Below are 17,338 nucleotides of genomic sequence, written 5' to 3'. Positions count from 1 at the left end.
CAACTAAGTAAAATATGCCATCCATGTGTTTTGTGTGGACTGTATTTTCATTCCTTAACGAATATAATTAAAAATCTGGGTCTGTTCTGTTGATCAAATTCTGCTCTTTCAGAAAGCCATTGTGAAGACAATAGGGCTGTGCTCCTGCAGCTCTGAGATCCAGGAATAATTCACCCACAAATGTTAACATTGTTGACAGTGAATGATAATTACGCTGAGTGAAAGTTTGCAATAAGTGCTGAATAATCACAATGTACTCCACACAAAGTATTTTTTTTTTTTTTAACATGTGCACTGTGAAGGTAAAATCAACATGTGAAGCCGAATGGCTGTTGAAGTTCACTGCACTGCCATCACTGTAGTAATAATAATAGCCAAACAGAAAATCGTTTTATTTACATAGGCACTTATGTTTACTTTATAGTGTAGTTGTATTTTACTTTAATTTATTGTGTAATGTGATGAATACGAATTCTTTCTTTCAAAGGAAGGAAGAAATAAACAGAAAGAAGTCAAGTAGGGTATCACACTGGAAAGGGTATCACAGAGGAAAGTGTTCATGGAAAACGACATTTTTATGATTCAGTATATTCAATAAGTGCACTTAAGTGTGTCAACATGAGAGCCTTCATCTAGAGCCCATGTGTGGACCAGTGTGCATCTTATTTGTAGCATCTTATTGTCAAAATAATTAACAGTTAAATATCGTGACCACCACAAACCAAATTCTCTAATTTACTTTTGGAAAGTCTGATTTTTTTTTTCCAGTGCTATGAATGTAGCTAATAGCCTGTTGTGATGGTTGGAGCAAAACCGTGTAAAACAAATATATTCAAACCCACAGTGTGTATTTGTAGCCTCCTGAGGTCAGCTGTAACACCAATTACAACCAGCTGCACATAAAAATTGACAGCCTGAGCCACATTCTAACACGATACTAACACGAAAGGTACTTAATGACAGACATTATACTGATTTTGCTTTCACATTCAAATCACCTTGAGCACGTATTCATGTCCAAAGAGGAAAATAATTAGCCATCAAACTGATGTGGGTGGACATGGGGAATTTGAAATTGGAACACATTTCTAATGGAAAATGCTTTTTGTTCTTCAATCTTTAAACTGAGTGATGAACACGTTTGTGTGATTTACCCTCTTTGTATTGTGCACACATATCAAGCACATCCTAGATGTCCTCTCAACGGGCAATTATGAATCAAATGGCAATTTTCATCTGACAGGAGTGGAACCTGATGTGGTTTTCTGCAGTTGTAGATGATCTGCCCCAAGGTTTAATGTGTTGTGTACTCCAGTTTCCTCCCCCAGTCCAAATGATAGGCTGATTGGCGTGTCCATAGTGTGTGAATGGGTGTGTGAATGTGTGTGTGATTGTGCTCTGCGATGGATTGGCACCCCGTCCATGATGTACCCCGCCTTGTGCCTCATGCTCCCTGGGATCGGTTCCAGGTTCCCCGTGAGCCAAGAGGATAAGCAGTATAGAAGATGGATGGATGGATAATACAATCATTTGTCTCTTAAACTGACAGAAATGTGGCACAGCGTTTTCCAAATCTATGTCAATGGAAAAGGGGAAATAAAGTGCCGCTAGTGGAGAATTTAATTACAAATGATCCCATAAAGATTACGACGTGTTTTATGATGGTGGTTTTCGATTTTTATGGCTTCCAAACCTGTGCATGTTCTCCCAGTGTGGGTTTCCTCTGGGTTCCTACCTACCAAAAACATGCTGCTAGGTGGACTGGTGACACCAAGTTGTCCTGTGTATGAATGCGCAAATGTGTGTGTCTGGCATCCCATCCAATATTACTGACTTCACACCTACTGCTCCCAGGATAGGTTCTGGATTCAGTGCAACTTTGACCATGATCCAGGACAAAGTGGTTACTGAAGACCAATGTATGAATTCCTACATGTTTGCTTTCATTTCATAACTTTCATTTGCGGTTTTGTGTTTAACTTGTATTATTTGTATAAGGCGTGTGATTTGTATTTGTTTTACTCATTTTTTTTTTTTACCACAATGACAAGTAACCACTTATGCTATTATGCTTTTGTTGCAACACATCTCACACATGATTACATTTTGGTGCTCAGTAATTCTTGAGTAGTTGCTTATTACATCCATTAAAATCAAATTACTAATTCTAATTGCATTAGATTTTTCAGCTTCTGAAAAAAACTATTCGCGCTATTTTCTTTTCTCACTTAAAATTCACTTTTTTTCTTATCTGTGAAGTGTGCTTTGTAGTAACCATGAGTACCCCTAAATGTACATTTACATGATCTACTGTCTTGTAGTATGCATTTTTTTTGATGTGACTTAACTGCAGGAGTGCTGGAATTAACTTTTAGAAGGCTGTGGCTTTTTTATTAGCAGCACTATACTATAATCACGTGTCATTTTGGCTGTGGGTTGTTAAACATTAGGTAGGGAAACACTTACAAGATGGATGTGCGTATCAATAGCTTCTGTCTCTTGGCAGCGTCAATGCAAACAGATGACTTACTGATGAAGCAAGGCTTCATATTCTTTTATAGCCAATTTTACTTTGTCGCAACTTCAGCTCCTAGAGTATACGTCATACTCTTACTGCTATTCTTACAGTTTGTGTATATAGACCAGTTAATTACAACACTAATAGTGAGTACATAAACACCCATTAACACCAGGTGCCCATAATGTTCCAAGTCTAATGCATTAATTAAACAAAGTGGTTAAAGGTGGTGGTGGTAGCAATGCAGATCAACAAGCAATCAATCAAGCTTAGTGTTTGATTATTCATCCTGCAATCAAATGACAAATTAAAAGAGCAGAAAATGATTATTGGATTTCCATGTCAATGACAGCACATCGAACTAATATGCTCCATTTTTGGAGATGTTTATTGACATACCATCATTTTTAAGTTATTAAGACGTTACGCAATCTGGCTTAATGGGGATTTGGGTAAAGAAATACTTACGTGCTTGGCTGTATGAATAAATAATTATAAAATAATAATTTATCTTCATTTGTGAGAAACAGAGATTAAAAACCTGCCAAAATCGTATTGCATTTTTCATCCTCAGAATGGACAAGATTCAGTGGTGTAGCTTATTGAGGTGGTACTAAATCCAAAACACACAGAACAGGAGATAAAAATGGATCCAAAATTGGAACAGGTTTCTCATAAATGGAGATAAGTGTCTCAAGAACTTTCAGAGAAACCTTCTTAGTGATGTCTTATACTGAAGGTTGCATGCGACAGAGAGACTAAGGGGAATAAATAATGTGATTTATTTTGTGTGGTAAAGTAATACCAGATATTATTTTTCAGGTTTCAGATGATATTTTAGAAAATTAGACATCCAAACCTAAGGCTGTTTTTATCCAGATGGTCTTATCCACATTTGACTTACAAAAGTGATTGGCTCTCTGCAGACTGGCCAACAAGCTAAGAGGAAACAGTGATTATACACATATCGGCCACTTTAATAGGAATACCTGTACCTCTGCACATTCAACCAATGATCTAATCAGCTAATCATGTGGCAGCAGAGCAATGCATAAACTCATGCAAATACATGTCAAATGCCTCAGGTAATGTTTACATCATGGTTGAAATTTAGAAAAAGACCTCATCTTCAACAGTCCATTTTTAATGAGCCTGTGCACAATGTAGCTTCAGATTCCTGTTCCTGGCTGACAGGAGTGAATCTGATGTGGTCTATGGCTCTTGTTGCTCGCCATGGTTGTAAAGAGTTACTGTAGCCTTCATTCCAGCTCAAACCAGTCTGGTCATTCTCCTCTAACCTCTCTCATCAACAAGGTTTCCACCTGCAGTGTAAACTCTATAGAGTTCTGTGTAAACACTATAGACTGCTGTAAGTCAAAAACCCAGGAGACTAGCAGCTCTTGAAAAAGTCCAACCAGCCTCTCTGGCAGCAACAACCATACCATGGTCAAAGTCACAACGATTACATTTTTCTCCATTTTCTCCAAACATAGAGTTTTCAGTCTATGTTTGAAGACAGCACAAGATCCAGCTGTTCAAACAGCCACGTACAGTTTATTCCATCACCTCGATGCCAGTACAGGAAAGAGGGTTGATTTTCCTTGTTTTCTTACCACTAACACATGAACCGGTTTTGTTGTCACGTACACTGTGCCTTGTCCATTACAGAACTAACATTGGGTTTACTTTTAAATAGACATGCATGTACAGTAAGGGTGGTCTTGTGGTTCTTCCTGCAAAAGCTTCTGCTGTTAAAGTATTTGTTTTAAAAAACCATCCATCTCTCTATGGCATAACCATTTCTAGATCTGTATCAGCCAAGGCTAAACAGCTCATACTTCACAGCACACAGACACCACCACACAGTAAGTGTGCCAAAACACTTTACTGTGAGGCCTGTCTGGATTTTTTCTTAGGTTGTAAAGAGTGGTTATACATCTTTACATCTGCCCCATCTTGATCTGGGGAAATGTTTCCCCCTTGCCGATCATGGAAGGCAGTAGATGGCATACACTGGGTGGAAGGCCACTATTTGTAGGGAGTAATACGACTGCCATATTACACAGGGATCTTTAAAAGGGATTGGTGATGATGTATATGATCATATGAACATGTGTTTACTTAGATAATGAAATAAAAGTACAGGAAGTGCAGTCATGCTAGCACAGCAAATATGTAGCTTAGGGAAAGCAGTGTCTTTTATTATGCCACTCAGAATTCTCTCTCTTTCTGACACACACACACACACACACACACACACACACACACACACACACACACACAGTCATGTCAACAGGAATAACTATGTTTGTCAGGCCAAATCTGCCCCCATTCACTGAATCAACAGTTCTATAATACAGAGAGGGACTGCACTGGGTTCTCACTTTCACAAATACTGACGCTGAATGTTTGGACATGCTTGTAAATACTGATGTGGGGTCCCCACCCTGGCGGATGTTCTACGCCCTCTTCAAAACTGAGAAAAGGATCACAAAGAGTATAGTATGACCTATGGCATCAAAAGAAAACTCTCTTTGCATTCAACTTGAGCAAATACAGAAGTGTTCAGTAGCAATGAAAAGAGAAACACAAATGGGACATAAGAGAAAAATTCCTAATGGGAAAAAGAGTGACTTCATTTCCCAAAAACTGTAATGAGCACAAAACCTATTAGTGCTAATCTATTAGTGCAAAAGACAAAAACTGTTTCTTTCAACACATACTGACTTATTACTAACTTTATTTTTTATCAAAAGGGGCAGGCACTGATCAAATCTTGAACAGCAACAAGGCTCTTAAGTAAACAACACCAGTTCACCTATAGGTCTAAACTTTAATTCCTAGCATCTGTATGCTGTAACCTGATATCCCCTGAAAGGAAACAGTTTGGTATTGTGTTGGCCTTGGCTTTATATAATGATGCCTAATGTCTGGTCTTCTATTCTTTGTCTTATAGCGTTTCAATGCTCCACGTTGCTCTAAGATGAAGTTATGGAAAAAGGCCATTTTTGCCTTTACACTCCTTAGTGCTGCTCTCTTTCTCCTGCTCTTCATAACAATGATACCCGCTGGGTCCATCATCCCCTGGGCCTCAGCTGTGTCTGTACATCCTTCAACAACAGCACCATCACCACCACTATCATCATCATCTTCGCCCAAGGTGACCAGTCATCGGCGCATGGCCAGAGAATCTGAGGACATGGGTTCCCTCTTATCGGAGTGTAAGATAAACACACACTATTCTCATGTGGATTAGTTGGTCTCAAAATAAACTGATGGAGGGATTAGTGCACTGCTCAGCAGTTCGTGCTGTTTCATTTACACATCTCACTCACATCACACCTCATGTGTCTGGTCCCAAGGGCCTGAGCCAGATTTTAGGGGGATAAAAAAGCCCGGTCTTTCGGAATCAGGCCAATTATAAACGGATGTTGAGATTATGGTTTTAATTACAAGAATTTATCTACTCAAAATCCACACATTTAGATAATGAGTGAAAAATCAGCTCTTCAAGAGTTCACTAAAACTCTCGGTGTGTTAGTGTGCTTTGCTTTAGTTTTAAATTATTTTAATGTCAGTGAACCAATAAAGATACACTTACCTGATCCCTGAAGCTTCATGTTGCTGAACAAGCTTCAAAGTTAAAAAGCAAAAGGTTTCAGTCGAGGCCATTGTGAAAAAAAGTATTTTAAAGGGAGACATAATCCCTCTTTACATGTTTTCATAGGTGTTGAAATCAGGCCAACTGCTCTGCCATCTAGAGCACAGACACATGTACCTTCCCATCTCATTACTTTATTATAGTGCCAGTCTACAGATGTTTATTTCTTTTCAAACGTTTGTGTGTTTGCAAATCTTTTTCAGTTTCCTACCTGTTTCAGAGCTTCACTGAGGGTGAGCTTCGGAGGGTCATCAGGTCACTGGTGGACAGGAAAGTTGGGAGAAGGACCAAGCGCGCGAAAAGCGCAGAGGCATGCTCATTGCACCAGGTGGTGCTAACAGTGAGCGAGCTGGGCCTGGGCTATGAAAGCGATGAGACAGTGCGCTTCCGTTACTGCAGAGGGAAGTGCAACAGACGCCTCGGCAACTATGACATGGTGCTGAAAAATGTGATTATGAGCAAGACATCCGAGAAAGACATAACCACTAAGGGGGGCACTGCTAAGACAGAGAGGGCACCCTACATCCGCTGCTGCCGGCCCACCAAATACGAGAACATGTCATTCTTTGACAATAAGGCAAAATTCTTCACCATTCAGGACGTGTCAGCCAGAAAGTGCGGCTGTGTGTGACACTGCAGGGTTCGCTGAGATGATTGAAGCAAATGAGACCACTACAGTCATAGGATTATCTAAGCGATTAGATGATTGTATGGATGGGGCTTCAGAAAGAGGCTAGAGTCAATTAGGTGGAAGTGGAAGGTAAATCATATCCAGAAAATCTCACTTGGAGAATCCATGCATTTCATAATCCAAGCCACAGGCTAGAAGGTTGATTCTGACCATCTGGCAGTGCAGAAGGTAGGAAGATGGAAGTTTTGTGCTTTTAAGGGTTTCTGCAGTGTCTTAAACAGTTTTGAGCTCAAGAGAAAAAAAAGATGCTTTAATGATTTGACGGCATGTGAAGTAGCAACCTTCAGTGCTAAGACACAACACTGGCCTTTTACTGAAGCCATGAAACTGTTACTGAGTGGCAACTGCAATAGTGAAAATCCAGAATAATTTGAAATAAGAAATTTCCATATGGACTAAAGCAGTATAGAAAAGTGTTTTTGTTTTTTTGTAACAAATACTATCTGCATATTCAAGTATGAAGTTATCCACAGCTACCTCATTTGTATTTGTTACAGAAATATGCATCACACCAACTCTCTTGTGGGCAACTATTCATTGATACAAACGTTTAAATATACAGTCTTCTCAGGTCAAATACTGAAAATAACAGCATGCATTGTTACTTGAAGTGAAAACCCATCAACTCACACACTCATTTCATTTGCTCTTGTCAAGAGTCCAACTTCTCTAATTGTTCATATCATCCCCAAGCCAAATACATAATTGGATGTCTTTTTTTTTTTTTTTTTAAACTCCTCCAACTTTCATATAGTAGGTCATGAACACTGTGATGTCTGAGACACTTCTGTTAATGTTATAGTTGTAAAAAAAATATGTTGTCTGTATTATCTGTTATATTGATTCTGACATATTCAACTATCAATCTAATGTGCTGCTTTTTATGGACTGTTGTTACCTGAAACTGTGTGGCTCACTTATACCTTAAAAGGTTAAATCTGCTCATGATTCTTAAAGATTATGCCCTAGTACATCCAAGGGGTTAAGTGAGACTTGTGCCTGTTGGATTGTCCCACATTTTAAGCCCACTGTACACAGCATTAACATCTAATTCCCTTTAAGTCAAAGCGGCCATAAATAACCGAACAGAACAGTTAGATAACCTCCACATCTCCTTTTAAAGTTTCTCTCTATGTGATGATTCCCCTACAGCAGTGGTTCCCAACCTGGAGTTCACAGAGGGGCGCGTGATCTCATTTGCTTTGAGGTCAAACATGCATAAAATGTTCCACTATAATTAAATTGTAAAACGAATACCTTTTAAAATGTTATTTTAAAAAATCATGCTTGCAAAAATAATAATAATGGCAGAGAAACGTAAACGCGGTAATTCCCTGAAAAATAAAACTGTGCATGTCAATGACCCACACTCAACCAGTTTCATCTAGCAGCTCATTTTTCCTGCAGTCAGAGGATCAGTATTTTATGAATAAAACAATATGTCTAAGAAACGTCAAAGTGCTGATAAAGTAAGGCTATATCTTGAGAGCTATTTTAACTTCGGTTTTAATGGAGGACAGGACAGGACTTGGCCAGAATGTGTCATTTGTGGGGAAACAACAATTTCACTGCTGATGAAACAGTCTGGTGGCACTGTGCCTGCGTCTTTACGCACTGAGTTTACCCGGCACATGAACATGCCTCGGGAGGAAATTAAACCCCGTTTTGCCAATACTGACGAATACTTATCGTGGGTGATGGACTCTTACATTTGCAGTTTCAAGGACGTGGAATACCTCGGCTGTGAACATGAGCTTGCTGACCTTCAAGCCGATTCTGTGTCAAAGAAATATATCCATGAAAACAGACATTAAAAGGTTTGGATTGTCAAAGGACACGCTGTTGCACCCACGCTCAGCCTCTCTTAGATACAAGTCACGGGGGGGGGGGGGGGGGGGTTGTTACCAAGGAAAAATGGTTGGGAACCACTGCCCTAGTTTTGTTAAATTATATACATGAGGTAATTAAGCACACAACCACAGACCAATTGTACCTGAATTACTGTATATACAGAGCTATCAAGCTCTAAACACAGCCTGCCATAAAATCTAATGGACTTACTGTGAACAAAAGGCAATAGGAGCTGAAGGACATGCAGCCTCATAGTCGCACCAGACACAGGTAGATTTACCTACAACACAACAAAAAAGCCAAACTGAAAATGTCTAGAGGCTTCAATTGATGGAATTTTTTTTTATTGTACCTTATACTTTTTTTTTTTTTTTAGAAAAAAAAATGGATCATCAATAGATGCTTTTTACCATGAGCTAATAAGATTTCTATTTTTATAAATATATTTATATACTTGCAAATAGAATGTTGCAAATATTATGTATTCTCCCAAACTCATCCTTGAAGAAACTGCTACAGTTCAGAGGCATAATATGAAAGTTCTGGAAAATGCAACTTCAGGGGGAATGTGATGCAACAGGATTTCAATACACATTTATCATATTTCAACTCATAGGTAATACCATATATGTTAATATATTCATATTTTATATTTCTTTCAAATACTGTATGTCTCAAAAAACAATGGTTTCAAGTGCTTTTTCAGAGGGTGATACTTTGTTTTGGTGTTAATACTTTGTATTATTGTTGGAACGGAGTGTTTCTTAGCGTAAAGTGTAGGACTGTATTTTGTTTCATATCAATCTGTGTACTATGTGTAAAAATGACCTGAAAGAGGCAGTACTATGTGTGTATAGATAGCTTCTCCCCAAGTTACCAATTTACAGATCTGGCAGCGTTGGGACCTTTTTCATACCAACAGCAGATATGTTGATGCAGTGCATCTTTGATGTGAATAATCGATATTTATTGGACAGTGGTGTGCATATTTATTTAGATACTTTACACGAAAGGGAAATATTGACTTATTTATTTAAAAAAAAACAGCTTGTGCCAAATGTATTTTCTATCAAATCCACTATTCCTAAATAACTGCTGAATAAACATACTCAGCTTTACAAAAAAACAAAACAATGCTTATTTTCCTTTTCATTGCATCTACGCCCCAAGTGTTGCTTTTCTGTTCCTGAAGATTGCAAACGGATGGCCGACCGCGTCATCCCTAATGATAAAATAATAAACATGGCTTAAATGAATGTGCCGAGCCCAAAGAAACATGGTTTAAAAACTCTTTGCAAGTAAGCTTTTCAAGAGAACTGATGAGTCTGATGAGTCTTTGTTTTTTTTGTTTTTTTAAAGTAACTTGTCCAAGATTTTATAGAGTAGCTCTTCCAAGGTGGTCTTTAAAGTGTGAGTGAAGCCAGACGCATTAGTGAACAGCTTCATTAGTATGGACATTACATCAGCTCCAAAAATTCCAGTTAGAATATAAGTCTTTTTTCCAAGATCCCAGTTTTTCGGTGGGGAAAATGTTTGTACAACCACAAGTAGCTCATCCATCAACCATAAGATGAGTTCATACAAAAGAAAAAGAAAAAAAAGTATTACAACATACTCTTTGTTGAAACATGCATGTAAATACAAGCATGGCCCTCTGCAATAAACAATGACCATAGTGAGGAAACTATGTCTGCTTTGTTGTGTGCTTGCACTGCATAAGCCAACACATTCAGCAACCTCTACTTACCACCAGTATATAAATGTACGCGCTCCAGCTAGCAAGTAACAGTATGCATTTGAAAACTACAGAAAATGTGAATTAATACCATCGAGACAACAACTAACTGTAAATGATTCAGTGGAATTTTCCGGAAAATGGCTCCAACTGCTAAAGGTTTGGGCAAATGTATCTCCTGTGTTTATTCATGCTACACCACAAACAGCTCCCCTGGGGCCATACCATTCACACAATCATCAAACCATTACAACAACTGAACCACCTTAAATTCCACAACACTCAGTCACCCAACATTTAATCTTGTATAATGAGTTTCCTAATGAGGACGTCTTTCACCGTTTTTGAGACACATTGCTGTACTGGGCGTAGAAAGACGTGTAAAGATATAGTGTCTGATGATGACAGGCTGATTCATAAGCAGGTTCAATAGACTGATTAACCACATACTATTTGTCATGTCCAAACTGACACTTGATAATAATGTATGTTTAACACATCAAGTTGTCCGCATAGCCGTGATGTAAAAATTTTCCCACCTTGCTTGGAGTTTATACACGTCATTGAATCTTAATTTGTAGCGTCACTTGTAGTGTCTTTGTATAGGACTGGATCCCAAGATAAACTCTGGTTTCACGGTAACCCTGACCAGGATAAAGCAGTTACTGATGAATATATAATACAATACAATAATAATTCCATCCATTTTCTATACCGCTTATCCTTCAGGGTTGCGCCGGGAACCTGGCGCCTATCCCAGAGATCATCAGGCATAAGATGTTGTACACCCTGGACAGGGTGCCAATCCATCTCAGGGAACAATCACACACACATTCACACACTACCGACACTTTAGACATGCCAATCAGTCTACCATGCATGTGTTTGGACTGGTGGCAGAAACCCCTGCAGCACGGTGAGAACATGCAAACTCTACACACGTAGGGCAGTGGTGGTAATCAAACCCCCAACCCTGGAGGCGTGAGGCAAACATGCTAACCACTAAGCCACCGTGTGCCCACAATACAATAATAATAATGCGTTATGCCAGCCTGTACTGCTTTTTGACAGTATTACTAGTAAGGTATAATAATAATAATAATAATAATAATAATAATAATAATAATAATAATAATAGAAAATGTATGAGATTTTTTGACTGAATTGAATGTATGCTGGCTAATGGGTAGGAACTGACAGATGACCAAATTGGGGCAAAATAAATTCATCATTTTAAAATAAATATTTAATATGTTAAAATAGCAAATTATATCTGGGGTCTGTGATTTTTTTCATTTTGTTACAGTGGTTATAATGACAATTCAAATTAAAGCTGCAAGCAACAATTAACAGGCCATCAGACCCGGGTGCACCTGGGGGCTGCTCTGCCAGGGGAACGCCATACTCTTACACTTGTATATTGTTAGGCATGTATCACGATGTAAAACATGTAATTTCCTGTTGGCAGTAGGTGGCACTATGACTGTAACTGAATATTGGCATGAAAATGTCTTCAGGCCCGGACATTTATCAAAAATGTGAAGTTTTGGGAAGATTAGGCATTGTATGCTTGAGTTGTAACAACTTTCTGTTTAATAGCAGTAATAGCACGCTTAGGGAAGCTAAAACAAGCTGGGTGTTGCTAGCATGTTTTAACATGTTGCTAGCATGTTTAGAATTTGCTGGCATATTTTTTTTTATATGTTGTTAGGAATACATTAGTGTAAAACATGCCACTTCCTGTTGCCAGCAGGTGGCGCTATGACTATAACTGAATATTGGCATGTAGATGTCATCAGGGCAGTATTCATATGAAACTTGAAGTTTGGTGCAGACTGAACATTTATTTCTGAGTTAGTGTAAAACATGTCAGTTCATGTTGCCAGCAGGTGGTGCTATGACTGTAACTGAACATATAGATAGCCTCAGGCCCAGATACGTATGAAATATGTGAAGTTTGGTAAAGGTTTATTAAAAAAAAAAACTTCCTGTTTCGTCGCATTAATAGCGTGCTTTAGGACTTAGCTAAGTGTTGCTAGCATGGTGTAACATGTTTCTAGCATATTTACCACATGCTGGCATATTTTAATGTTGGTAGGAGTGCATCACAGTGTAAAACATGTCACTTCCTGTTGCCAGCAGGTGGCGCCATCATTATAACTGATTATTGGCATGTAGATGTCTTCAGGCCGGGACTTTTATCAAACTTACGAAGTTTGAAGCAGATTGGACACATTGTAAGTTTGCGTTACAACAACTTCCTGTTTCATGGAGAAACCGCCACGCCCATGCCGTGCGGTGAAAACTCTAAAACGTCGCAATTTAGCATCGTCATTGCCTTTAGATTAGACTGAGTGTATATGATGCCGATCTGATTAGATCTCTAGGAGTTCGTTAAAGTACGAGGCCTGGAAATGGCAAAATCTGAGCAAAACTTTAAGAGAAAAATCAAAATGGCTGACTTCCTGTTGCGTTTAACAGTGGCATGTTACACATGTTTACCGAATTTCGTACATGCAGGTGAAACGTGACGCGAAGCCCACATCGGTGAAATTTTGTAAGTGGCGCTATCGAGCCACACTCGATTCTGTAATCTCTATCAGATGTAAATTTTCACCAGTTCTGACACGTCTGCAAAGTTTCGTGAGTTTTTGGGCATGTTTGGGCCCTCTAAAATGTGATTCGCTTCAGAACATAATAATAATAATAATAATAATAATAATAATAATAATAATAATAAACAGAGCAGATCCAATAGGGCGTTGCGGTGCTCGGGCCCTAATACAAAATGTGTACTAGTGGTGGAATGTTCTGGAATAAAAAAAAGCTTCATGGATCCAGAAAACAAACAAAAATATTTCTGTACACATTTAAATAATGGCCCTAGTGTTTGAACAGCTGGATAATGTGGTAAAATAAATCTGTACCCAGGGTGTGTCTACTACCCCCCCCCCCCCTTTTTTTTTTGGTGTCTCTTTATTGTCCTTTTTTTCCAAGGGGACACTAGACGTTTTTCAGGTATCCTGTTATAAACACTAGGCAGGTGCAAACATATTGACCAGTTAAATTAGAGTCACCAATGCTTTAATTCATTTGCATGCCAGAAATAACAGACATATTGCTCTAAAAGTTTGAGCTCAACACTTAAAATGCGTCTCCACTGTTAATTTTATAGTGACATCCAAGTCAAGGTAATGGTTTAAGTACCCAATGTCACAGGTAAACTATTAGATTCAATATGATTAAGTTAGCTAATAATGTAACTAACTAATGTAACGTTATTCTACTCTCACAAACCGGTCAAGACACTCACCTTAACAATGTACAAAACAAATACTGTTTTTGTTCGTATTTACAAGTTGGTGGTAATAAACGTCCATTAAAAATGTTAATGTATATATTTTAAACTTAGTGGTGTAAATGGCCGTTTCCTGAAGAAAAACAAGAAATTTCTCAACGGAACGGTCTCGAGCGTTTCACTCGTGATTGACGTAGAAAGCAGCCAATGGAGTTCCGCTAAAAGTACAGAGGCGGGACTATAACGAGAGCACCTGGAAAGACGGCGCGAATTACGGACACGCTCAGGTAAACATGGCGGTTATGTTTATTACTTTTATTTTTATTTTATTTTGTACTTCAGGTAATTCTTGTATTTTATAATAGGTGAGAACAATCTGTTGAACCACTGTGGGCAGGGCGTGTGGAGATAATGGGATAACATTACACTTTACTTTAATCTTGGAATGATGCAGAAAGACAAAATGGAGGCACAGGTTTTCAGACATGGATATCATCCCTCGTCACCAGTGTGTGAACAGACCTTCACCTGTTCCCACCAAAATTAATGAACATGAGATACCAAAGTCATAAGCATGAATTGTGTAACTTGAACCCACGTCAATATTTTGTGGTAAGTTCATACTTATTGTGGCTTTGGTCTGTGGTCTCAAAACTCAGCCTCAGTAGATTAATTTATGGCCAAGTCTAATGAATAATTAACCATTATGTCATCTTAGAGGGCCTGTAGGGATACAACCACTACCAAGTTAAATAAATGCCTTGTGAAGAACAGCTTTCTTGTTTGCTACTTGATTTTTACCCCAACTGATCAAATGACTATCCATGTACTCCATATAATAATATACAAAATGTGTTGTTTGCTTCATATCTTATTCAAGTAGTGCAGTTGGTTTTGGTAACAGAATCCATCATGTAAGAGCTGTTTCAAATAGTTTATGGTGTAGTGTATGTACAGTATATGTTCTGAGAAACACTACAGACCCTGAGTAGAACACTGTTGTTTTTTTTCTTTTTCTTTCTTTCTTTTTCCCCCAGATAAAGTTATTGCAGTTTCACTGCGTTACAGTTACCCAGTAACATTATTTGCATTTTGGTTTCCAAGCCAACTAAGCCCTCGGGGCATCTACTTTATTGTTTGCCCATGTGACTTGTTTATTTCCATGCCAACCTGTACTCTCTATGGACTTTCAGAGCTTCTTACTCAGATTACAGTAGGATCGGACAAGTGAGGTTGCTGCGCACAGTTAAACCACATAGAAAACCATTTGAATCAAAGTGTAGCTTCTCTAATCTACTGAGGGACACACTCTCTGGCAAGTGTCTAGCTCTTTTGGATCATTTGGTACAGGGGTCCAAACAAGGAAGCCTGGAACAGAGAGGATGGCAGACACACTGGAGGAGTTGAGACAACAGTGTCTGAGTAGAGGAGCAGCTGGGATTAAAGGCCTGGCAAGGCAAGAGACCACACTGTTCTTTTCATGCATACATACATACATACATACATACATGACCCCATACTATCATGCTTAATATTATGTCAAAGTAATACACATACCAACTGTATTGTGACATTCTATTCAGTATAGTACTCTGTGGTTAAATCATACAATACAATATTGATGACACCGCTGTGTATTCAGAACCTTCCGCATCATGGATGATGATGGCAGTAAGTCTCTAAACCTGGAGGAGTTTCAGAAGGGTCTGGAGACCTATGGTTTGTCTATTGGAAAGGAAAAGGTCAAGGAGATCTTCACTTTCGTAGACAAAGATAGAAGCGGCACCATTGACTTCGATGAATTTCTTGAGAAACTAAGGGTAAGAGACGAAGTGCAAAGACACCATTAAATGTTCTTTTTTCCAAAGGTAACAACAGTGAACTAGCTTTGTCCAAGAAAAAAGTTATTAGAAACAAGGCGTAATCCTCCAGATGAGCAACAGGCAAATTATTGTTTTAGCTCATGTCAGATCATGTGTCCCCAGCCCCCTATGTCCAGCGCCAGAAAGCAGGTGATCAAACAGGCTTTCCAGAAGCTGGACCGTACCGGTGATGGAGTGATAACTGTGCAAGACTTGGAGGGAGTCTACAACAGCAAACATCACCCCAAGTACAAGAGCGGCGAGTGGACCGAGGAACAAGTGTTCCGCTCTTTCCTCGACAGCTTCGACTCGCCATATGAGAAAGACGGAAAGGTATTGCTATAGTTATTTCTCTATATCAAACAGGACCGTAACTCAAATATGGTAGTTTTAAAGCTAGAAAAAAAACCAGGTTATACGTTAATGGGTTATATCCACTACAATGTGATTATTTGGTGATTACTGGGTTATTGTTACTGAATTCCATAAACCACAACATGTTGTCTTTTAGTCAAGTCGTGTTCCTCCTACTCTCTGCTCACCCACTCCCACAGAAAATTTGATCAGTCACATTATTGCAAGTATTATTTTTGTTTGTAACTGCTCATGTAATTTTCATTAGAAAATGCCATACTATTAAGTATAGGTGTGCCCTATTAAGTATAGCCGTGACCCCCAGCAAAAACGTCACCAGACCAGGTGGCGAGATACGAAGCTCATGGGACAAAGAAGAGTCACATACATTAACATGAGTATATTGGGTGCTTGTGCAGCACTGTGCAACACATTTACCATGTTCAGTAACTCCTTTCAACTAGACAAGATCACTCTGATTTAAATGATTAATTATAAAGCTTTTACTGAAAATTAATGTCATGTCTAGTGAGCTCCTAATTCAATGAATGTGGCCTTTCTTTGTCCTGTGAGCTTCATATCTGTCCATTTCACTCTTGTGACTTTATTATTGGGACTCGTGGAGGGTCACAGTCCTGACACACACCTCAACCCTTCAGGCATACTGATCACTTTAATAAACACAACTAGAGCAACCTTGTAGGTTTTGAGGTAGAAAATATAACACAGCTTATCATACTGTAGTTGGACTGTTGCGTAACTTGGCAAAGACACTGGACCTGATGCACTCATACCAGCTGCACATATACTGTCCGTGTACCATGTCGAGATCATTCTCCAAAACCCTACAGTCAGTATATATATAAAACAAAGGCCACATATGTGTAGGTGCAGTAGTTGTAAATAGATTCAATTTATTATGGGTGTGTGTGTGTAGTGTAATGTAATGTAATGTTGCAGTCTTTAGAAGTAACTTGACACATGCTCCTCTCCATGGCAGGTCACTTTGGACGAGTTTGTGAACTACTACAGTGGAGTCAGTGCCTCCATAGACAACGATGATTACTTTGTGACCATGATGCAGAACGCTTGGAAGCTGTAATCACCACGAATCTCATCTCTTCATTGGAAGGCTAGAAATTTGTAAACTGTTCACTTTGCTTCGACTAGTACTGGAAGCAGTAAATGATGTTTTTGGCTAAAATGTTTCATTTCCTGGAATTTGAATGTGCTTAAAAACTGCATCTGTGCAGATGTTTGTAGGGTACACCTAAACAATAAATCATACCTGTATCTCAACAAACCACCAAAATACTTCAGTCCTAATGACTATGAAAAATTATTTCTTCATGCATATCTCCAAGAGCA

At 38.7% G+C, this 17,338-nt stretch overlaps 2 protein-coding genes across 7 annotated transcripts in view; both read left to right on the top strand.

Annotated features, from left to right (window-relative positions):
- The window catches only part of LOC128624136 (glial cell line-derived neurotrophic factor), a 32,070-nt gene extending 23,892 nt beyond the window's left edge, over positions 1 to 8,178 (top strand). For both annotated transcript variants that reach the window (XM_053651511.1, XM_053651512.1), the window contains 2 exons: positions 5,475 to 5,739; positions 6,383 to 8,178. In XM_053651511.1, coding sequence (XP_053507486.1) covers positions 5,475 to 5,739; positions 6,383 to 6,810 — 693 coding nt within the window. In that variant the 3' untranslated portion in view covers positions 6,811 to 8,178. The remainder of the gene's footprint in view (positions 1 to 5,474; positions 5,740 to 6,382) is intronic.
- A 5,810-nt stretch (positions 8,179 to 13,988) lies between these two features.
- Positions 13,989 to 17,270, top strand: capsla (calcyphosine-like a). Of its 5 annotated transcripts, none has more exons than XM_053651451.1 (6): positions 13,997 to 14,041; positions 14,120 to 14,366; positions 15,105 to 15,210; positions 15,397 to 15,574; positions 15,740 to 15,949; positions 16,971 to 17,270. In XM_053651451.1, the coding sequence occupies exons 3-6, from the start codon at positions 15,137 to 15,139 to the stop codon at positions 17,070 to 17,072; spliced, it is 564 nt and encodes a 187-aa protein (XP_053507426.1). In that variant the 5' UTR covers positions 13,997 to 14,041; positions 14,120 to 14,366; positions 15,105 to 15,136; the 3' UTR covers positions 17,073 to 17,270. The 5 variants fall into 5 exon arrangements, with proteins under 5 accessions (XP_053507425.1, XP_053507426.1, XP_053507423.1 ...); XM_053651448.1 differs by having other exon boundaries at positions 14,948 to 15,210; XM_053651450.1 differs by lacking the exon at positions 14,120 to 14,366 and having other exon boundaries at positions 13,989 to 14,041.
- The last annotated feature ends 68 nt before the right edge of the window (positions 17,271 to 17,338 follow it).

Source organism: Ictalurus furcatus, chromosome 20, assembly GCF_023375685.1.
Source record: "Ictalurus furcatus strain D&B chromosome 20, Billie_1.0, whole genome shotgun sequence".
In the NCBI taxonomy this organism is placed as follows: domain Eukaryota; kingdom Metazoa; phylum Chordata; class Actinopteri; order Siluriformes; family Ictaluridae; genus Ictalurus; species Ictalurus furcatus.
This window is presented reverse-complemented; position numbering and strand designations above follow the sequence as displayed.